The sequence below is a fragment of the Tenrec ecaudatus genome, chromosome X (assembly GCF_050624435.1).
Source record: "Tenrec ecaudatus isolate mTenEca1 chromosome X, mTenEca1.hap1, whole genome shotgun sequence".
NCBI lineage: Eukaryota > Metazoa > Chordata > Mammalia > Afrosoricida > Tenrecidae > Tenrec > Tenrec ecaudatus.
This window is the reverse complement of record NC_134548.1, coordinates 92,130,205-92,154,836: the sequence shown is the minus strand read 5'-3', so window position 1 is coordinate 92,154,836 and position 24,632 is coordinate 92,130,205. Positions and strand designations below refer to the sequence as shown.

Genomic DNA, 24,632 nt, shown 5'->3' with positions numbered 1-24,632 from the left:
GTCTAATGTCTAAGTCTAATGTCCTTCTCCCGCCATTGGTATCTCTTGACAACATGTCGAAATGATGTTAGACAAGGTCCCGCCATCCCTGCCTCCAAGGAGCATGCTGTCTGTTCCTCCCCCAAGACCGAATGGCCAGTCCCCTACCACTTGTCTGCTAGTTTGTCACACTGTGGTGGCTTGTGTGTCGCTGTGATACTGGAAGCTTTATCACTGGTACTTCAAATGCCAACAGGGTAATCCTACTTGTACAGGTTTCAGCAGTTTCCAGACAAAAACAGACAGCGAAGAACTAAGCTGCTCACTTCAGAGGAAGGAGCCGCTGAAAATCTTACGCAGACCTCGAAACACATGACAGGAAGAGATTGCAAATACCATGGCTTGAGTCAGGCACCCCTTAGGCCTCAAAGGGATAGCCTACGTTTTCAGCATTTTAAAAGGGCCTCGTGCAACAGATTTATTCAACGCAACGTATGCCTTTTATCTTTTGACTTCTGTTCCCATAAGAATTGATTGTGGATCCAGGTGAGACCAAAACCTTGACAACTTCAACCTCATCTCCATTTATTATGATATTACTTACTATGATGTTACTTATGATGTTTCTCCAATTGTGAGGATTTGGGTGTTCTTGACATTGAGTTGTAATCCATACTGAAGGCTGAAATCCTTGATCTTCATCAGCAAATGTTTCAAGTCCTTATATTCAGCAAGCAAAGTTGTGTCATCTGTATAGCTCAGGTTCTTAACAAACTTCTCCGTAAACCTGAGGACACAGTCTTCGTCATAGCATGTAGTTTGTCTGATTTGTTCTACATGCAGAATGAGTAAATATGGTGAGAGAATGCACCCCTGTCACACACCTTGATTTTAAACCCGGTGTCCACACAGCTACATCTGAATCCATGTATATGAGTCTGTGTTGCAATTAGGGTCTTCAATATTAATATTATTTTATTCAATATAACTAACTGCTTACAGTTAGTGGGCACCATATGGACAGTACTACTGTAGTATATATCTGACCAAAGAACATAACTTATTATTCTGTTTATAGGTAAGAGGAAATGCCACAGATTTTTAAAGAAAGTAAAGAAGTGATGTAATTTATAGTAAGTTAATTTTCTAAAGAAATAAATATTTTTACTTATAGCTTAATAATTTTTTTCACTTCCAAAGTCTTCAAAGAATTAAGTATTATCGATATGCATAAAACATTCCTACTACAGTAGCATTATTGACAACTTGATTGTCATTATGACAATATGGCAGTCAATAGTTACAGCTCTCTACTATTTCCCCCGCAAATGTGTATTGCTTTATCTTTATTGAGATTTTTCAAACAGTTGCATAACATATTAAACTTTTCTAAATAAATAGAAAATGCAAGGTAGGTTGATTGAAATTTTGTTTTGCTTTTGTTAATGTGAATGGGAGAAAATTGGCATGGATTGATTTAATAAATACTTCACATTTGCTATATTGCTTTGCTTTGAAGTGGGAGTATTGTCTTGTAGCCTGTTCAAATTAGAGTCAATTATTAAATATTCAGTAATTTCAAGCCAGTTGCTATACTACTGGTAGTTTGAAAAAAAACACTGTGTGAGTATTACACCATGAAAATTGGCAAATTCTATAAATTAGAGGGCCTTAAATTTATTTTTTTTAGATACCTGGATTATAGGCACACAACTGCATGTTGCTTCAAATATAAAATAAAAAAATACAAATCCATTATACTAATTCAAGGTTTTTCTTTCACTATAATGCTTAACATTATCTAACTAGACAAATTTTAAGGTCATAAATAAGTACAGTATGGGTGTGTGAACTTGAATCTAAAATAACTGAAATGAACAAAAGTATGGGGGGACTTCAAAAAGTTAATACAAAAGTGGAATTGAAGATCGTGAAGCTTTGGCATGACTATTTTGTAGCCCCCTGCAGACTTTCTCATTGTAAAAATGCCTGGTTCCACAGGAATGAGCGCACCTCACAGTGGACACTGGAATGACTCAAGGGTGCTGCGCAATGTTTAGCAATACTACCAGGGGCACCGTGAGTAATTTTTATTTAAAGGGGGCCGTAGGCCAAACAAGCTAGAGGCCTCTATGCCCTTTAACCACAGTATCTGCATTCCCCCAGTTCCCTTAAACAAAAAAACCAAACACCTGGGAAATTCGAAGCAAACATATTACACTCATAAATTATTTACTTGTAAAAAATTAAGCACAGAGAAGGTAGAAAATGTTGTCATTATATGTAATTTTCCTTCTTGCTATGACTCTAAAATCAGGATTTGAGAAAATAACAGGAAATTCTACAAAAGCATGTTTTCAAAATATTATATATAATTCCTTTATCTATTTATAAATTTAGCACAGACATCTGTGTTATGCAAACCATACTGTAGAACAGATGTTCAGAACTGAAAATTTGTTTCATGATTACAGTTATCTCTACTTAATATTTAATCCAAGGTCTTGTTAAAATAATATAGATAAAGAGAGTATTTTACTTGAAAATAAAAATATACACATGGAAACATTGGGAATAATGTGAACATATCAATAAATATGGTGGCATTTTCTGAATATTCAATAATCATAATTTAACTAAACATTGAGCTCTTACAATTTAAATCAATTTCTTACTGTGAATGCATTGCTTCTAAAACAGATTTCTTTTGGTTTATTTTCAGCAAAGTTTAAATTGCAGAAAGGAAAGACTTAAGATGGAAACACCTGGGAAATCTTTAGCTATACATATGCTAGGAGAGACTGCACAACAACAACAACATATATTATAAATAGAAAAATGATTTTGTGACATTCCTTATTTTATAAATTTTAAATTTTAAAAGAAATATTTATAAATATTACATATTAAACTATCTGATCTAGAATAATTGAAGTCTAAATGGTAAATATGATAGAAAATTACTGATCACTTTAATTTAAATGTTATAAAAGATCTGGTAATGATAATATACTCACATACCACACTTTATGTACTCGTACACCAGAATGAAACTTAACCCAGTAATGTTACAGGTAACACTACATTGATGACTATTCTTAGAAGAAGATGAAGCTTTAAACACACAAATGCCTATTTGTCAAATACTTAGAGCATTTTTATGGTGCTGTTTCCTAGTAATTAATATTTTTAAATCACTAATGATGATTTATGCAGTAACTGTTTTGTCATAAACAAACAATACAACTATATTTAAAATCTTCTTACTAGTGACTTAAAATAAGTTATTGCTTAAATTTGTCATTACTCTATCCTCTGAAGAAAATGTATTTCTGATTTATAAAATTCTTTATAAAATAAAAATTTTATCAGCTAACTAACTTTCACCTAACAATTATATAAGAATGGACCCATATTCTCCACAACATAAAATAATTTCTGAGTATTTTTCAGGACTTAAATATACACGTGATCTGATGTTAACTTTTTAAAAGCAGCATATAAATGTATGCTTGAGAAAGAACTTACATTATTCTTCTAAAAGACTGCATACTAAATAGACCAAACAAAAATAGATTATATTGCCTTGATAAGCTAAAATATTTGACTTAAGGTGATGATTACCACTGCAATTTCCATCATTATTACTATCAATACCAAATACGAGTCATGAGTAATATCTTTAAATACATCTTGGATCAAATGCTTCACAAAGTTTCCCAAACTCCTACAGATTCAACTAAACGGAGCTGATTAAATCTGGATGATTGTTTTTAAAGACAAACTAATGTTTAAAAGGAACGGTCTCTCATAAACTGGGTTAAAATAACCCAGTAAAGACCACAATCCTTAAAGCAAGCTATTTTACTTGAATATGAATATATACAAAGAATTTTATAATATTAATTAAAAATTAATAAAAATGACCAAGCTTGATGTTTTTCCCCTACAAAGTTTTCAACTGTCTTCATTGTTTGAGAGAGGCTCAGACTTTGAGCCTCAAGGTCACCAGTTCAAACCCACCAGGTGCTCTGCGGGAGAAAGAGGAGGCTTCTTCCTGCAGAAGGATTTACAGCTGGCCACTTACAGGCGCACTTCTACCTCGTCCTACAGGGTCACGAGCAGTCAGCAGCCTCGGTGATGGCAGTGAGTGGGAACCTGTTAGTTAACTTTAAAACTGAACAAATATGTTCAAAATCTCACATTTCTTCGGTTTTGCTACTCTCACCCCAGTGTCTATCAATTACTAATGTCAAGTTCCAGTTCAAATCCATTAAACACAATGCCTTCTTTTAGCTCCCTTCAAATGCTCCGGATGACCTCGGCTTTCTCCGAATTCCTATAGACTTCGTGATGCTCTTGTGCTTTCCATCGCATTTGCTCACTCTGGCAAACTCGCTGTCATTGAGTCAATGCTGAGTCGTGGTAGCCTCCTGTGGGCTTCCAAGACAGTAACTTCACTGGAGTAGAAAGCCCAGTCTTTCTCCTGAAGAACTGCCGGTGGTTTCGAACTGCCGACCATAGGATTGCAGCCCAATGCATAATGACCACATCACCAGGGCTCATTCTAATCTTAGTACTCATTATATGAGCACTTGCTGTTTATCTCTAATTTCACCTGTCAGGTCCTGGAGAACAAGAACTGTCCTTCATTCATTTCGATTTCTCTCATATTTCCTAATACAATAACATGTTTGTGCCAAGGGTACAATATTCATTGGAATGAAGGAATACATTAATGTGCTGCATCGATTAACGATGTGCTTGTTGTTGTTGGGTGCCATTGAGTTGATTCTGACCCCTACTGACCCCAGGTATAGCAGGATGTAATGTCACCTGGGCCGGGTCATCCTCACAGGTGTTGCTATGCTGGAGCCCGTTGCGGCAGCCATTATGTCAACCCATCTTGTTGATGGGTTTCCTCCTTCTGGGTGACCCTCGACTTTAGCAAACCATATGCTTAGGGCCATTATATTCTTACATTATCTCCTTCCCATAATTAAAACACAAATCCTTTAATGTAGCTCACGTGATACTTGGGAGATGGAGGCCATGTACCGAATTAACAGATAAAAGGCAAAATAGCACAAAAGAAAGGACTGTGAATTTTCCTTTGTGCCTCATTAAAGCTATACATTCAAAAGTTCAGGACCATTGAGTAATGGTCCTGAACTTTTGAATGTATAACTTTAATATTTATGATAATGTAAATAATAATATATATATATCGAATGCTTCATATTTTTCTATGTATATTTTGCTCACATTTTCTCCAGACAACCAATGCAATAACTAAGGTCATTTTACAATATCCTCCCTTTTATAGATGTAGAAACAAGTTCAAATGAGTTAAGAGCCATGACCACATTCAATCAGCTAAAAAATGAGAGAACCAAGACTGGCCTTGGGTCTGTTCGACTACAGGACATCTAAAATGCAGAGAAGTACAGCCAGAATGTTCCTTACAAGCAAGGATCGTGAGACTTGATCTCATATTCTTTGGACATGTTATCGAGAGAGGCCAGTCCATGGAAAAGGACACTGTGCTTGGTAGAGCACAGAGGTGATTAAAAAGAGGAAGACATTTGACAAGATGGATGAACATAGTGACTGCAAAACTGGGCTCAAGTACAATAACAGTTATGAGGATGGTACCGGCCCAGAAAGTGTTTCATTTTGTTGTATATAAGGTCGTTATAACTTGGAACCAACTGGATGGCACCTAACAACAACAAAATACAAAGATTACGACTTGGTTTCCAGCAGTGGGAATCGTTTTTTAGACATTTTCAACTCTGTAATCAGCCTTGCCATATCTACATCATGCTAATCACACATTTGCAAATAGGAAGTTAGAACTAAAGGTAAAATCTTTGACCCTGGAATGAAAACAAATAACTGACCTTTAAAAGCCTAACAGGCCTATCCAGAAACACAACTCAATACTGTACACTAAACAAGTGAGCCAATGAGCTGAGGGTTACTTTTGAAAAGCTAGTGGTATTGCTAATATTTTATCATAGTTTACATTAAATAATACATTTTTCCTCTTGTAAATCATGGTGCTTACCTTTATAACAGAGGCCCCAGCTCTGGATAGTGGACTGTGAATCTGGGCTGCAGCAGCCATGTTAGCAATAGTATTAAGATGGTTCATCTGATTCATTGCCATGGCAACTGATGCAGGAGGTAAGCTGACTGGAAGTAGAGGATGAGGCATCATCATAAATGGCAGATCCAGTCCTAAAAGAGACAGTATATATTAAAATTGTTATTTATGTTATGTTGATAAAAGAAATCATGTAAAAATTGATGCAATGAGATAGATAGTTTTAGGTATCTAAATTAATTCTTACTGGCTTTTAAAACAATTCAACTATTACTGCATTATAAAATCTCTGGGATATTATGTAACTGATTAATTATATTATGTTTTATAATTTTAAAATATGTTATAGCCACAGACTAGACCATTTTCTTGCTCCCATTTCTCAAATATTATGAGATGTATCATCTGTATTCACAAAATCAAGCAAAATAAGTATTTCAAACATCATTGTAGGTAAATGTAGCAAGTAATATTATTTTTCAACATTATGATATATCACTAAGTTGATAGTTTCCAGATTAATTTGTCCTAGAAGAGAAATAACTGGGCACTGGCGAGGCAGGATACAGATTCTCTAAGCTTCAGAATAAGATTTGGAATATGTTATATAATTTTTTTAATCTCAAAAATTAATGTATATAGCTCTAATTTGAAATTTTTGATGAGGCAACATTCCTACAAAAATATAACTCCATTTCCTGCCTAATATGCAATACCAATATCTAGAATTCTATTTATCTCTTTGTTCAGGTACAATAGCAACTTTTTCAAACATTTTAAATATCTTAAAGAATAACACTCAAGCACTCTCCACATTCTTTTATAGTAGTCACACATATGCCATCATGTAGACTCTACATGATGTAGGGTAACACTGTAGAGTAACAAATCAAAATAGTTGACTATTATAGGATTTGTGTGAGAAGATTCTTCTTAATTAGAAAATGGAAAATTAGCTTAACATTATGCATGTTAACCTGACAACCAGAAAAACCATAGCATTTAAAATGTATTTTGGACATTTGTTCAGAAACCAGTAATTTCCAACAGATGTTTTGGAACATCTAGAAAAGCTCCATGATTGGTAATGTTTTTATAGTTCTTCCATAAATTGATCATCAGCTAGTTTCTTCTGTTTGTTATATATTCATTTCACAATAGAAAAGAAAACAACAGTTAATATTCTTAAAAAAAAAAAAGCCCTTACAGCCATTGAGTAGATTCTAACTCATAGACATCCTATAGGACAAGGTAGAACTGCCCCCGTGTGTTTCAGAGATCATAACTCTTTTGTATTAGTATTATTTTCCTACTTTAAAGTTTTATTTATTGTGAATTAGGTGAAGGGTTAACATTTCAGAACATCAGCTCTGTATTCATCAGTTCAAACTGCTTATCAACCACAGCTCCCTGCCAGTGTTCTACTTCACCCTCTCTCCTAAGGTTTCTTCAATCTCTTGTGGGTGTCCTTTTTCTTTTTCGCTAGTGTCAAAACCACTCATCTCTCTAGTCTTTTGCTTCATCATCCTTCCTTTGCCCTGCTCTCTTGGCAATCTCCAAAGTCTGTTTCCTATGGGATGTAAGTCTGCCTTGACTTTTATGCGTGTATTAGTGGTCTCATACCTAGTTTATCCTATTGTGATCGACTAACTTCTTTCAGCATGCTGTTCTCCAGGTCCATCCATGTAATCACGCATGTTGGGACTGCTTTTTAGTGATGCATAATATTCTACTTTGTGTATGTACCAACATTTCTTCAGCCATCTTCTACTGATTGGTATTTGGGACGTTTCTTGTTAGGTCTTGTTCCTTTATCTGGCTCGTTGAACTTCGGTGCTCTGAAATTAGGTCAACAGCCCGTCATATTGCCTGCCAACTCTGGTTGCTACAAGTGGCATGCCATCTGACCTGTCCTTTGACCTGCTGACCTTGCATTCATTGTACTCTGCAGGCAAAAGCCAGACCTCCTAACGATGGCTTCATCTGCTTATGCATCCACCAAGCTGTGATCTTCCTATTAGTCTTCCTGATTTTTGGTTCATCACTCTCCACAGCTACATAAGTCAGGAATAGTTTCCAGTAAACATCTGATCCAAAGGCTTGAACCAGATACAATTGTGTTAGCCATTTTCTTGATTATATGTATGTATATATATATATATGAATTGTTTATATAATTATATATACAAAAGAATAGTTTTTCTAATATAGAGAACCCAGCCTAAGACAAATGGTTCTCCTCATACCTTTTTAGAATTCAATGCTTGTTTTAATGGTCTTATAAAATTATTTGGATGCATATGTGTTTAACACTGTATTCATCATATAGTATATGTTATATATGTGAGATGTTATAGAGTAGAACCTATACTAGCTGGAAACTGACAGGGAACTCTTGATTTTCAAGGAGTTGTAGGTTTTCTGCTTTAACAGAGTGCACTCTTAGCACTTTTCTATCATTTATTTTTAGTGGAAAATATTTGCATTTTCCTTTTCTGACAGGTTTCCACCAAACCAAAACTAAACACACTACTATGGAATCAATCAACTCAGCAGCCCTATAGAACAGGGGTGAAATGTTCCAATAGATTTCAGAGGCTAAATCTCTTTAGAGGAGCAAAAATCCTCATCTTTCTGGACACTTTATACAAGTTCAGGTTTTGTTAGGATTTCCTTGGTAACATATTAAAATAACCATTTAATATATTAATTAGTGTTTTAAAAATTTTATTGGCATATAGTTTATGAATCATAGAATCCAACAGTTCAATCATATTAAACGAGAATTGCACAATCATCACCACAATAAATGTCAGAGCATTTTCTTCTTTCTTGTAAATTAATAACTATTTTAATTACAATTTTTATTTCACCATAATTCACATTTTATATGGAACATGTTCACAAAAATTTCATTTATTTAACTAGGTTCCTATATAAGGTTCCACTTTCAATAAGCCACAAATAGTCACAGTTTAATTTTTCTCTGTGTATACTTATATATAATGTTTTAGGCAGAAATTGCTGAAACTATGAGTGAACAGTACCTAGCTGTGTCTCCATTTAGTAAAAACATTGCAAATATTCCTCTAAAATGCTTCAATGAGCTGTACCCCTCTAACCATTTAATAGTCCATAGTACACAATGCTCCGGCAATATAGCTCTTTAGTCACATGCCAGAAATGTACAGGACAAACTCTTAGTAGAATGTAATGAAAATAAATCATTTTAATAAATCAGCAAAATGGGTTACCTCTTTTCTTCCTTCCCTAGGAACATTACATAGATGGCTGTAAATATTGTTTTGTTTTAAATCATTTTATCGGGGGCTCATACAATTCTTATCACTATCCATCCATACATCCATTGTGTCAAGCACATATATACATTTATTGCCTTCATCATTCTCAAAACATTTGCCTTCCACTTGAGCCCTTAATATCAGCTGCTTGTATTCCCCCTCCCTCCCCACTCCCCCACCTCATGAACCCTTCATAATTCATAAATTGTTATTATTTTGTCAAATGTTACACTATCTGATGTCTCCCCTTGCCCTCTTCTCTGCTGTCCATCCCCCAGGGAGGGGGCTATATGCAGATTCTTGTAATCAGTTCCCCCTTCCTATCCCACTTTCCCTCCACTTTCCAGGCATCGTCACTCTCACCACTGGTCCTGGAGGAGTCATTTGTCCTGGATTCCCTGTGTTTCCAGTTGCTATCTGTACCAATGTACACCCTCTGGTCTAGCCAGATTTGTAAGGTAGAATTGGGATCATGATAGTAGGGGGGGGGGGAGGAAGTATTTAAGAACTAGAGGAAAGTTATATGATTCTTCGTTGCTACCCTGCACCCTGACTGGCTCATCTCCTCCCCACCCTTCAGTAAGGGGGTATCTGGTTGGCTGCCAAAGGGCTTTGAGTGTAGACTCTCCACTCTTCCATTAATGATGGACTTTGAGTCTCCAGTCAGCACTCACAAATTTACAATGATACGATTTTTTGTTCCTTGATGCTTGATACCTGGTCCTTTCGACAGCTCATGGTCACATAGGCTGGTGTGTTTCTTCCATGTGGGCCTTTTTGCTTCTGAACTAGATGGCCACTTGTTTACCTTCAAGCCTCCAGTACCCCAGATGCTATATCTTTTGATAGCCGGGCACCATTAGCTTTCTTAACCACATTTGCTTATGCACACATTTCTTCTTAGTGATCCTATCAGGAAGGTGGGTACCCACTGATATGATTTTTAGTTCTTTGATATCTGATAACAGGTCCCTTCTACACTTCATGGTCAGAGAGGCTGGTGTGCTTCTTCCATGTGGGCTATGATTCTCAGCTAGATGGCTGCTTGTTTATCTTTAAGCCTTTAAGGCCCCAGACACTATATCTTTTGATAGCCAGGCATCTTGGTACTCTAATAACTCTTGTAATTTTATTTTAATATATGGAACCACTTTTTTCTAGCCTCTAAGGCTACAATCTTAAGCCATCCTCTAATTCTTAAACTAAGTTCATTAGCTTTTCCATTCATGTTGAACTCTATATTATCTTCCAATGGCCCTTGTTCAGTTGTCCATACACCATGTCCATATCTTGTTTTCCTGTTGCCTTTGCATTGCATATTTTCTTTTATTTGCCTTCACACACTCAGTGCACACTTTTCACTAACCTGTTGCATGCCTAACTACCTGACCAATTTGAATCATTCACTATAATACTCCAGCCTCCCTAGACTGCCTGAAGTTTTCTACAGCTATAATTCCATTCAGCCTTCACTCATATTGATGTTTCCCTCTGACATCTGCCTTTCTAATTGGGAAAAAAGAGGAAGAACATTAATGAGATGAATTGACACCGTGTCTGCTACAATAAACTCAAACATAACAATTGTGAGGATGGTGCAGGCCAAGCCAGTGGTTTATTCTATAGTACATAGGGTCTCTGTGAGCCAGAATGGACTCAACGGCACCTAACAGCAACAACAGCAAGAGCCCAATTTATTTGCCTGTGGTAAAACCCCTCCTCTTTTAAAGCACAATCTACCTTCGTTTATCAATCTTGGGCTTCTTACAATGTTTACATATTTTCTGGCATACATCTTATTTGATTTCCTTAAGATTCAATTTCATAAGGGACATTTCACCCTTGACATTGTACATTTAAATTAAGACACTGTCTCACATTTTTACAAGATTGGTTTGGGAAATTATAATAAAATATCTTGGGAACCACTCTGCTCTCTCAATCCCAGTATTTAGTGGGAAAAAAGGCTAAGGCAATGAAATAATAACTCTTGCAGCAACTTATGAATTCAAAATGTTGATCTTATGCTTAGTAGTCCAAAGCCTAACCTACTATGTCACCAGGGCACCAAAGAAAAGTAGAACATTAACCAAGTAATATATACAAGTCCTTCTTTGTTTCAGAATTGTGAGTCTTAAAGGAAAAAAAAAACATCATCTAAACTTGAAGTTTTATATATTATTAATTTTGTAAATGAGTAATTAATTTATTGAATAATAATAATAGTTAAAATGTATACAGTTTTAACTATATGCCAGTAACAGGTTTTGCTTGCTCATTTTTAGCTTGTATAATAATCTTAAGAAGTGAGTGTATTGTTGTCCCTATTTTATAGTTGTGAAAACTCATAGATGAAAATTTTAGGAACATTTTTTGAAGTGAAACAGTGACTTTAGTCAATATTCTTCACTACTCTGCTCCCGGGCTTCCTGAGAGACCTGCATTCTAGAAATCCCTCTTTCCTAGTCGACAAGCCCAAGTTATTCGTGAGTCATGAATTTTCATTTTTAATATCCCATTTTTGAAAAAAGTTCACATACTATTGGTCAACAGATGGTTCTGCTGCAGTGGACTGAGATTAGAAGCAACCCCAAGGCCCTGCTGTCCATGAGAAATTCCATGTTGGGGTACAGGCAAAGCAAGAGGAGACTGAATCTTGTCTTTATCCCAGGATGATTCACTGCCACCTGAAAAACATCCATAAGAACAAATTGCAATATGATAACATTCCACAAGCAGAATTATTTTTAAGTCACTTTAAAGAATTATAATTATCATTATTATGTCTTAGAAAATATTATCGACATGGTGGTTCAATTCCATAATAGTTTCTAAAGCTCTGGGAAGACTAAATCATTCTCAATAATAACATGAATCCCTTGTCTTACAAATGGTCTAAGCAAACCTGGAATAATTTTGAGTAACATTGGGAAGCACATGTTCATTGAAGGGAATCCACTATTGTCTACCATTACCAATGTAATATATATATATATATATATATATATATATATATATATATATATATATATATATATATATATATATATATGAAAACTCTGGTGACACTCTTTGGTAAGCATTGTACTGCAAGCACACTAGCCAATCATAGGGAGAAATAAAAAGTTGTCTGTTCCCCTAAAGATTTACATCCTTGGAAGCCATATATAATGTTGCTAGGCATTATAATCGACTCAATAGCAGATGGATAGATATACACACACACCCATTCATATCTACATATCTATATATATACACATGCACATAAACACACATGTATATGAGAGGGGATCCCCAAAACCAGAAATATATATATATATATATATATTTCTGATTTGGGGGTATATATACTTATATAACATATATTTCTGATTGGGGGATATGTACTTATATAATATATAATATATACTTATATAATATATACTTATATATAAGTTTATGTTTATACTTATATAATATATAATACTTCTATAATATATATTTCTGATTTGGGGGTATATATATACTTTTTGAAGCATATAAGTATGTGTATATATATTATATATAAGTATATATACTTATATATAATATATAATATATATATATTTCTGATTTGGGTGTGTGTGTGTGTATATATATATATATATATATATATATATATATATGTGATTTGAATCATATAAGTATGTGCTTCAAAACGTTCATGGATAAATTTCATTATCTTTAATTTCATTTCCCAGAAACTTTTTGAGAAATACACACATATCTGTAAGAAGAACAGTTATTTTTCACTTAAAAATAAGGCATTCCTGAGTTATGTAAAATGTGCATAAGTATGCATTATCTTTAATGGCATAACTATTTCATGAGAACCAGAACCATTATGTAAAACCATATAGAAAGTAACCACAGAATTATTTCCAGTGCATTCCTTTACAGATAGCATTTTTGGTAGAGGCATAAAGAGTTGAATTCCAAAATCTGCAGTCATTGTCTAATTGAATAAAAAAACAAACAAATTATTACTGCGCCATCATTCCCATCTACTTTTATTTACTTGATGTGTGTGTTAGTCTGGGTGCTTTAGAGAAACAAATGCTCAGAAACTCATGTATAAGAGAGTGTTTTATATAAAGGTTAAGTGCACATCAAGAAAATGTCCCAATCCTGGGCTGCCCAAGCCCACAAGTCCAACATTAACCCATTAACCCATATGTCCAACACCAATCCACAAAGTCCTCCTCCATCTCACAAAACAGATGCAATGATGCCGACTGCAGGAGGAAAGCTGTGTCAGTGAATGGGAAATCATCTCAGTGCTGGCAGGAATCTCCACAAGGCTGCTCCAGCACCCAGGGCTGCATCGGGGTAGGTCCATGTGGCTTCTCCTCAGGGATGTCTCATAGAATGTGAGCCTGGCCAGCTGAAGCAAGGAACTGGTAAGGCAGCTGCACCCAGGTCCGACCATCACAAAGCAAGAGACCCAAGAACTAGAAAGCCAAGGTTCACTGAGCCATTTACCTCTCCACCCTTCAATTAACCCCACATGTATTTATGGGCCAGGTTGGCACAATAAAGTAACTCCCTCAATGTGGTTCATTCATTCAGTGGTGACAGGTTCTATTCCTCCTCCCAGGTTGGGATTGTGATGATAGCATTTCTACCTGTCTGAATCTGTCCCTTCTACTGCCTAAACTAGATTCTGCCCAGTCTGCTCGGACTCTCACTATTCAGCATAGTGATTACTCTCATTTCTTTGAGAGCTCCCAAAAGCTTTTTCATTTTTATATCTACTTTTACAATGTAAACACTTTTCAAGTTGCTTCAAGTTTCAATTTTATGAAATTTCATGGACACATAGTAAGCTACTAACTTAGTGTTCTATAATTTACTCAAACAGTGCACTCAAAGTATATTTGAAATGTTTACCATTATAAATTTCATAGTAACAATAACATTGATTTGAAATCTATCTGTAGAACCAAATAATTCCCTAGAGTATGATTTCTGAGCCGAAGAACAGGGTTATTTTTTCCATAGTTGCTTTCAAACACCAGTTTGCAAGAGCAGTTTTCAGAAGTTTTGTCAGCTTTTGCAGACCTAATTGATATCCTCTCAAGATTTAAGAAAATATTTAAACAAATTCCTCTCAGAAGATTTTCAAACTTATCTCCTCCGACTCTTTCAAACTCCCTAGAGGCCAAAATCAATTTTATTCCCAAATGGGAGATTTGGCTAATTTCCACCTTGAGAGATGCCAAACAAGTACCAGATTGTTGGGATCCATGGCCCTCTCTTTCTGGAATATACCTCTTCCAATCAAATGGTAAAGAAATAAGTGACTGATTATTCACTTCTGCTTAGAACAATTCAGGAAACTGGCATGGAAGCACAGAACATAGACCATTTCTTTACATGTTGATGGGATGGCTTTGAGGACGATCGTGTTGATGTTGGGATATTCAAGGAGAACGTGTAGCACTCCACTGATGGTCTGAATGTTCCCTCTTTTTATCCAAATGCTTGCTTTCTGTAGCCACTGCCTGAAAGCGCTGGTGGCTGCTGAGTGAAATGTCCAGAGTTTGAAAGCACCGGCATTTTGTGAGGAGAAAGACATGCCAGTCTGCCTTCAGAAACATTAAGCTCACTGCCACGAATTGATTCTAACTCATAATGACCTTGTGTAAACTTTTCAAGGAAGTCAAAGTTAAAAGGGGATGAGCTCATCTTTCTCTCCAGAGTTTCTAGTGGCTTTGGACAGCCTACCTTGGGGATAGTACTTATCTGACAGTACCAACAGGCTCCTTTCCATGGAGATTATAACAAACAAAGATTCACTCCCATCCCGTTAATTCCAACTCTAAGTGAGCACATAAAATAGGGTAGAACTACTGCTGTGGGTTTTCGAGACTGTAATTCTTTTGGGGAGATGTTTTCAGAAGCCATAGAGTCAATTCCGACCCAGAATGACGCTATGCATAAGAGAATGAAACAATACGAGTTCTTGACCATTCTCACCATTGTTCCTATGCTTGATCCTATCGTTGCAGCCACTGTGCCAATCCCTTTCCTTGAGGGCCTTCCTCTGTTGCCCTGCCCCTCTATTTTACCGAGCATGGAGTCCTTCTCATGGGATTGGGCTTTCCTAAGTACATGTCCAAAGTAGGTAAGACAAATCCCCGCCATCCTGACCTCTAACAACACTCCGGCTGTACTGCTTCCAACAGGTTCAGTTGTCCTTTTGGCAGTCTGTCGACATTCCAATATTCTTGTCTAATAGCACAATTCAAATGCATCGATAATTTTTCCATATTCCTTATTCAATGTCCAACTTTTATATGCTTATGAGACAAATGGAAAATACCATAACTTGGGTCAGGCACACATTAGTACTCAAAGTAACACTCTTGTGGTAACAAGTCTTCCTCCAACCCTGATGTAGCATTTGCTACAAACATTTGTTGGCCCTTACAAAATTCTATCCTGTGGTCTGCAGCTTCGTTTCTATCACCAAGACAGTAACTGAAACACTACCAGATCTTGCAACATCCAGACGATTGTTTATATAATTGAACCGACTGTTTCAGATACTGTGTCAATGTATTTCCTTGAGCGGTTCCTCTTTTTCTCTGACACTTTACCAGACATGATGCCTCTTTCTGGAATTAGTCTCTGGATAATATGTCAAAAGCATGTGAGGTGACCTCTCACTATGCTTACTTCTAAGGAGCATTCTGTCTCTACTTCTTTTAAGACAAGTTTGTTCTTCTGACAGTTCACAATACTTTCAGTGTTCCACATCAACATCGCATTTCCAGTGCATCAATTGTACAAGAGGTGACTGAGAATACTGTTACTTGTGAAAGGTGCACTTCAGTTCTCAAAGGGAGATATTTATTCCTCAATAGCTACAGAGTTCTTCAAGAACAATTAGTTCATGGCATATAGCATTGTCCCATGATCACCCCAGATGAACAGACACTCCTGTAATGCTGAGTGGTGAATTTCAGTGGAGATTCATGACCAGAGGAGGAGGAAATATATCTGCCCTGATAAGGTTATTTTGCTTCTGTTGGTGGGTATACTAAGGAGGGCCAGACTGTCCTTGGGGAAAATGGTGAGCATTATTTATATAGACTCCCAATGGGTGAATCAACCCAGTATTATGTTGTTAATCATGCATTTTTTACTTAGTTTTTTTGTTGGGTTTTTTTCAGCCTTCAGTGAGCCTGGATGCATGCTATTGGCTACCTAGATTATGGATTTTGTGCTTTTTAGGTATAAATCATTTTCTTAGATGACATCAGAATTATCTAATTTGAAAGCCCCATTAAGGGAACTGGAATTTACCTTAAGCACACATGTTTCAGATAAAAAGAACTGAAATATTCCTTTGGACTTAAAGCTGAACTATCCTACTGTAAGAAGAAGCGAAGGACGACTATCCCAACATCATGGATTTCATATCCAGTAGATGTTGGTTCAATGCTCTTGCTTTTGAGCTTGCTCAATAACTAACAATTAAAGATCACAATATACTTGCACTATTGACACTTTCTTTCCTTTTTCTCTAACATATATTGCATAGTCTTGCCTTAGGTAATAAGCATGATTGTAATGTTTTGTCCTGGGCATACCCTTCATTACTTTCTTAGATCAATATTCAGTTACTGCAGTTTCAAACCTATATAACTGAACAACCCATGCATTTTACTCTAAAAATTTTTATTATATTTTATTTTTCTCAATAGCACTTTAAGCTCTGGAGCATTGATTTTATTAATGATACTATTATTAGATTTACCAAATATCTCATGGAGGTAACAAATTCTTTCTCAAAGAGCTGATAATGCTGTCCCTAAATTGGACTGGTGGCATATATAAAGCATAGGTGTATAGATGGATTTGGAGCTCACACTTAATCATAACCCCAATATAAGAAAAAAATTTTCTTATGACATGGCCTTGCTCAATACTTGTGTTCCTGAAGTGATCACTGAAGATATAGGTGATATAGCAATGTGTGGTGAAGAAATAAGATGGTGCCCAGCTCTCTGAAAGAATTGTGCTAGGATTTTAAAGGCTAATTTTAAAACAAACAACCATATACATGAGGTGTGAGCTTAAGTCCATAGGGAAGGATAACAACAGCAGGTGTGATGTGAGCATTGTAAGCAGTAGAATCCACTGTATTAGAGCTTAAATTCTGAGCACCAGGTTGTACAAGGGCATGGATGACATGAAAAGCCCCAAATCCACTTGCAGTGTCCTCAGGCAGATTAACCCTCCATTGAATTACTTCAGACCATATAATACGGATGTGGATAGACGGCCCATCGAACAGAATGCATTAGAAAGTTAATTACCGGAAATTTTATTAGGTTAAAATTTAACATATAATCATTTGTTTTCGCTTTTAACTCATTTAAATATTTGTTCTAGTGTCTATTATCGTCTGGTTTCTCTTGGATTGATGGTGTGCTTTTTGGTATTATTTCTTTATAAGAAATCCTGGATATGTAAATCTATAGAAAAAGTAGCTAGATTAATAGTTCCTTAAAGTCATAGCAGGAGAGGTTGGGGGTAAGGAGGAGCTAATACTACGTAAAAAATGTTCTAAAATTGAATGTGGTGGTGATTGCATAACTTTTTACAATATGTTTAAACCACTGAATTTTATAGTATATAGGTAATATGTGAATAAACTTGCTATTCATTTTTAAAAGAGTTCTTGTGCAGGACTTTTGACCGCTGCATATGCCATTTTGATTTCATGAATGCTATTTCTATGAGCAATGATTGTGAATCCAAGCAACATGACATTTTTGACAACTTCAAAAATTGTGTGCTTATGATGTTGCTTATTGGTTCAATTATCAGGATGTTGGTTTTATTTATGTGAAATTGTAATCCACACTTAAGGTTACAGTTTTTTACATTCATCTTAAGTGCTTTAATGTCTCCTTCCATTTAAACAAGCAAAGTTGTGTTATATGCATATAGTAAATTGTTAATAAACATTCCTCTACTCCCAGAGACACTCATATGTGTATAAGAACCAGCTTTATATACAAGAGCAGTTGAATATTGAGAAAACATCTCAGCCCAGTCCAGTTCAAGTCCATATGTGTGATCTTAGCCAATATATCCAATACCAATCTATAAAGTCATCTTCAGACTTACAAAACACATGCAATGAGGTTGAATGCAGGAAGATCACAGGCCAGTGGGTGGGAAGTCTCCTGGATCCAGTTGTGGTGGAAGCATCTCAGTGCTAGCAGGTATCTCTATGTGGCTCCTCCAGTTCCCAGAGCATGGGGTCTATCCGGGTGGTGTCATCTGTCTTGTCAGTAGTTAGTCTCTCATGAAGTGAGCATAGAGAGAGAGTCTCCCACATCCAAGGAGGAAATACAGCAATTCCCAGAATCCTCAGGGGGAAGGCCATGCCCACACAGGGACCTCATTGGTTATTACCTGATTGACAGTCTAGACTCCACCCCTTCATTCATAATCCCCTAAAATTGATAAATGATTATAGAGCTACCACAATGCCCAATTTTTGTTCATGTATTCCAGCTTCCCACATTATTTGATTAGCATACACATTAAATAAGTGTGATGAAGGAATACAACCCTATCCTACTTTCAAACAATTCAGTACCCCCTTGGTCTTTTCAAATGTCTTAAAACTATTATTATTTTTGATGTTCACCATAGTTTATGATACATAGCCCAATGCTTTGCATAAACACTAAAAGACAAGTAACCATCTTTCCAATGTTCTTTGCTTTCAGCCAATGTCTATCTGACATCAACAATGATATCCCTCATGCAAAGTTTCCTTTAGAATCTTAATTGAATTTCTAGCAGCTTCGTATTGATGCTGGAAAATATATATATTCAGAAAAATATGTCTTGATTATGATATTGCTCAATAATTTCTGCATTCTGTGGGGTCACCTTTCTTTAGACTTGGCACAAACATGTTTCTCTTCCAGTTGTTTATCCAGGTCTTCCTTTTCTTATCTATTCTTTTTGGCATAAAAGTATGTTTTCAGTACATTATCAATTTGTTAAAACATTTACATTGGCATTCCATCAATGCCGGGAGCCTTGAATTTTCCTATCTTTTTTCATGCAGTTTGGACATCTTTTTTCACTTCAATACCAACAGTTTTGATTGTGTGGTTTAATGCTTACCACTTCATTTTGTACCGTGACTTTGTAATCCTTCCAACTTCTTATGATAATTTTTATAACATTAAATATTCTGTCACTGTAAAAGACTTGAACTGAAATTTCACTAGGGAGGAGACCTGAATGGCCAGTAATCATATGAGACAGTGCTCCTAACCATTAGCCATCAGAGAAATGCAAATTAAAACAACCATGGGATACCATCTAACACCCTTGAGGATAAGTGTCTGAGGGGAGTGATGAGATAGGAACTCTCCTCCACTGCTGGTGGTCATGTAGATATGTACCGACTCTATGGAAAGCGATTTGGTGATATTTAAAGCAAATGGATATTCAGCTACTTTATGACCTACCTATCCCTCTACTGGCCATATACCCAGAAAAGGTAAGAAATAAACCACAACCAATTGTGTGCATTCCAATATTTATTGCAGTACAATTCACAACTGCAAAGAATTAGAAACAACCTAAATTTCCACCAATAGAGGAGTGGATTAGTAAACTCTGGCACATACACATAGGGGAGTACTACTTGCCACTAAAAAGCACTGATGATCACACGTCGTTTCAGGGGAAGAGTTGGAGGAAGTTGTGTTAAGCAAAGTTAGCCAATCGTAAAAGGACAAGTACAACCTGAGTGTCCCCTGAGGTAAATATCATCAGCACAGTAGGTATAGAAGAAAAGCCACTTCTCTCACACTATATGGGTTGAGCTACAGGCAGTCAGGTGGAGGTCGGACCAAACCCAAGTGGGTACATGTTATTCCAATACAAAGAAGGGGAAAGGGGGGAAAGGGAGGAAGAAAAGAGGGGGTGAGGGAGCAGGGCACTAGCCCACCCAGGAGGAGAGTATTGTTTATGTCTCCACAGTATTGGGAGTGTGCATGCAGACCCAACCAAGGTGCACCAAACCTCGAGGGCAACGTAATTACATGGAGGAATGCATGAAAAGATTGGGCTACGGGGCCAGCCTCAATCAGAGTCAATCTGACCCCGTCCCTGGAAGTATGTGCTGCAGAAAACAACACTCAACCTACAGGTTGGGGAGAGGGGCCAGCAAGTCACTCCCACACAGAAACAAACCAAAGAGGAAAGAGAGAAAGCTCTAAACCCCATATCAGTACACCAAGCCTGGAGGACGACATCCCTCCATTGAAGGGCTAAGGCACAGAGAGGATGGAAAGGCTCACAACAGTGCAAGGCATGCTGTCCCCTCACTGGAGCATACCGCTGCAGATGACAATACTGGGGACACACAGCAGGGAGTTAGTCCAGTCTGAAACTCCCTGCAATGAGGTGAACCAAGAAGGTAACATTACAGATCAGGACCGGGAATAAAACCAAGCCACAAAGCCCCTGAAGAATCCCCAAAATCGACATCCGGCTCAGTGAGGCATCTCCCGGATTTCCTCCAGAACCACTGGGGAGACAGTCAATAGAGGTCAGTGGACAGACCTAGAATCATGTATTTTTTCCTTTGTCTTTTTTTTTAAAATCATTTTATTGGGGGCTGGTACAACGCTTATCACAATCGATACATACATCCATTGTATGTCAAGTACATTTGTACATTTGTTGCCCTCATCATTCTCAAAACATTTGCTTTCTACTTGAGCCCTTGGTATCAGTTCATTTTCCCCTCCCTCCCAGCTCCCCTCTCCCTGATGTACCCTTGATTATTTATAAATTATTATTTTGTCATATCTTACACTATCTGATGTCTCCCTTCACCCACTTCTGTTGCCCATCCCCCAGAGAGGGGGTTGTCTTTTTTTCCAATCTTTTATTTTCTTTTTCTTCAGTCTCTGTTATAGTTGAGTTGCCTACCTACATAAGATAGGCATGGGAACAAACTTGTGGAGAAAGCAAGGGGACCGATGGTCCCAGAGGGACTGCGGAGATAAGGAAGCAGAGTACAGGAGTGGTGAGCAGACAACACCATAGACAGGAGAAAAACTAGGGAATTAAATTCAACAACAAGAGGGATAGAGACATCCTTGGGATGCTGGAGCAATGGCAGTCTAGCTGAGAGGAAGTACTAAGAGGTGGAACTAAGGCAAGTGTGATGATGGGGCAGGAGGAAGGTAAAAGGAAACAGAGGAATGACCTAGGAAGCAAAGCTATACACAGAGGTATAAGCATAGGTGTGTTAATATATAAATATTAGTTCATAAAAAGAGAGGTATTGGTCTATGTACCTATATTTATATGGCAATACACTGAAGTAGTGGATGGACTCCAGGCCTCTGCTCATGCCCTCCCTGCATGAAAGAACAGTTTGTTCTAACTACCTGGCATTCTGTGATGCTCACTCTCCTGGCAAAATTGCTGAAGACAAAGTGGGTGCATGAGCAAATGTAGAGAAAGCAGATGGTGCCAGCCTATTGAAAAATATAGTGTCTTGGACCTTAAAGGTTTGAAGTTAAACAAGAGGCCCTCTAGCCGAGAAGTAACATGCCCACATGGAAGGAGCACACCATCCTGTGTGATCATGAGGTGTCTCCAGTGCTGGGTAACAGGCATCCAGAGACACCCTCCCCAAAAAAACAACTCACAAAACCAAAAAAAAATTGTTGAGAATTAGTGGCAGAGACCCAAAGCCCTCTATTGACAATGGGACATACCCTCACAGAGGGGTCACAGAGGGCGGATGAGTCAATCAGGGTGCAAGACACAGTATACTTCTCTGATTGCTTGAGGCTTCCTCTCCCCCCACTCTCATGACCCCAATACTGTCTTTAACTGTGGGCTAGACCAGAGCATATACCCAGGTACGGATAAGAGATAAGAGCTCCAGACACATGGAAACTAAGAACAGTAATTGGAATAGCAATACCGAAAAGATAGGGGTAAGGTGGGGAGAGGAGGGTAGGGGAGGAAGAGGGAACCCACTGCGATGATAAGACACATAACTATACCCCTCCCCCCTCCAGGGGGATGAACAACAGGAACAATGGGGGAAAGGAGACAAAAGTGGGTGTAAGGTATGAAAATAATAATAATTTATAATTTAGAGAAGGGTCACAAGGATGGGAAGGAGGGAGGGGAAAATAGGAGCTGACACCAAGTACTAACTAGGAAATAAATTTCTAAAAAGAATGATGGCAACACATGTACAACTATGCTTGATATGATTAATGTATGGATTATTATGAGTTGTAAGAGCCCCAAATAAAAAGATATTTTGTTAATAATAATATATTCTGCCCATGGAATCCTTTAATGTTTCAACTCCAGGCTTAATTTTTTTGTCCACTTTTTGTAGCTTGTTATATACAGAGTATGCTCTTCCTTTTTGGCTTTCAAACACCAGGTCTTTACACATTTCATCACAACACTCTGTCTCCTTGATTTGTCGTTTGGGATTTTCTACACAGCATCTCTTTTTTTTCCACTACTCTATGTTCAAGAGCAAATTTCACTTGGATATTTCTCTCATTGAGGACCTTTATCATTCTTCATATATGATGTTCTTGATGTCATTTCAAAACTTAGAAGGTATTCTGTCGTGAGTGTTCAATTTGTCAAATCTGTCCCTGAGATATCCTCTAAATTTAGGTGGGATATAATCTAGGTCATATTATGGCACCCATGGACTTGTTTCAATTTTCTTCAGTTTCTACCTGAACTTGGATGAGAGCAATTGATGAAAATATTTGCGTACACTGGAACACAGTCAGGTACTGGTCTTGTTTTGGATAATGGTATTGAACTTCCCACAGTTACAGTCATTTTGATGCCTGTGTATTTCATATGACAAAATTTATATAGTTACACTTTTTCTTGTTGAAAGCATGCATTTGTAATGAAAATGTCCTTTGTCCTGCAAAATTCTGTCATAAAATCTCTAGCTTTTTCTTCTGCCACAACCATATTTTCCAATTACTGATTATTCCTTTCTTTTCAGCTTTCATATTCCATTCATCTGTGTTCATCAATGAATTTTAATCGCATGTTTGTTTGTTTTTAATTTAATTTGCATGTTTTTAAATTTTTAACTATATGTTTTTGGATCAATTTCAGTCTGAAGAAGCTGGTAGAATACTCAAATATTTCATAATTAGCTTTAGTGGTTGGTGTGTAAATTTGAATTACAGAATCGTTATGAATCATTGAATCCTTAACTAGACTTCCTTATAGATATACGGAAATTATTCTATAACATACAGCAATGTACTTCATGACAGATCTTTAAATGTTGCTTTTGATGACAAATGTGATGTCATTCGTCATGTTATGTCAAATAATTTAAATATCTGAATCAAAATGACCAACACCAGTCCAATTCAGTTCACTAATGCTTGGGATATTGATCTTTATGGGTTTCATTTCATTTTTTATGACATAATTTTTCCAGACTCATGCTTCACAAATTCCATCTTCCCATTATCAATGTATGTTTCCACCTCATTTTTCTCATTTTGAGTCACTCCCAATCAACAAATGAAGGTTCCCAAATTTATTTCTTCCATGTAATTAAGATTGACTCCACTTTGAAGAGGCAGCTCTTCCCCAGTTATAGTTTGAATGCCTTCCAAACTGCGGGGCTCATCTTCCAGCACTATATCTGACAATGGCCCACTGCTATTCATAAAGCCTTCAAGATGGCCCATTTCTTTTTTCGTAATCTGTTCTTAGTCCGGAATTCTGCTGAAATGTGATCACATTGTTGATCCTGCTAGTATTTGAAATAACATTTACATAAATCAAGTAACAAGATTTTAACCATTAAGACAGATTCATCATTTTAATCTACGATAGTTGAGTCTCCAATACGCTCTCTCTGATAACCAGGTTAATCCCATCCCTCAATGATGGTAAGAGGGAAATTACTGGAGGTTTATTTCCTGTATAGATCCAGAAAATCTATGTATTTTGGGATTCCACTATCACCCATAGCCTTTTGCACACCACTCTCACAATTTACATTCTTTTACTGTTGCCACCGTCGGATTTGGATTATATAATTTATAATCTTTGAATTAGGAATGATGGTATACTTCTTCCATGTGGGTTTAGTTGTTCGTTAAAACTAACACTAAAACATTAAGCAGGATATGGCCTGT

The 24,632-nt window shown here is 36.8% G+C and overlaps 1 protein-coding gene across 1 annotated transcript in view; it reads right to left on the bottom strand.

Moving 5' to 3' along the window:
* DACH2 (dachshund family transcription factor 2) overlaps positions 1-24,632 on the bottom strand; it is a 792,597-nt gene that overhangs the window by 127,049 nt on the left and 640,916 nt on the right. Inside the window, exons 5-6 of the mRNA XM_075538394.1 lie at positions 11,931-12,077; positions 6,050-6,222 (exon numbers count right to left, since the gene is read on the bottom strand). Of these exons, the coding sequence (XP_075394509.1) occupies positions 6,050-6,222; positions 11,931-12,077 (320 nt within the window). The remainder of the gene's footprint in view (positions 1-6,049; positions 6,223-11,930; positions 12,078-24,632) is intronic.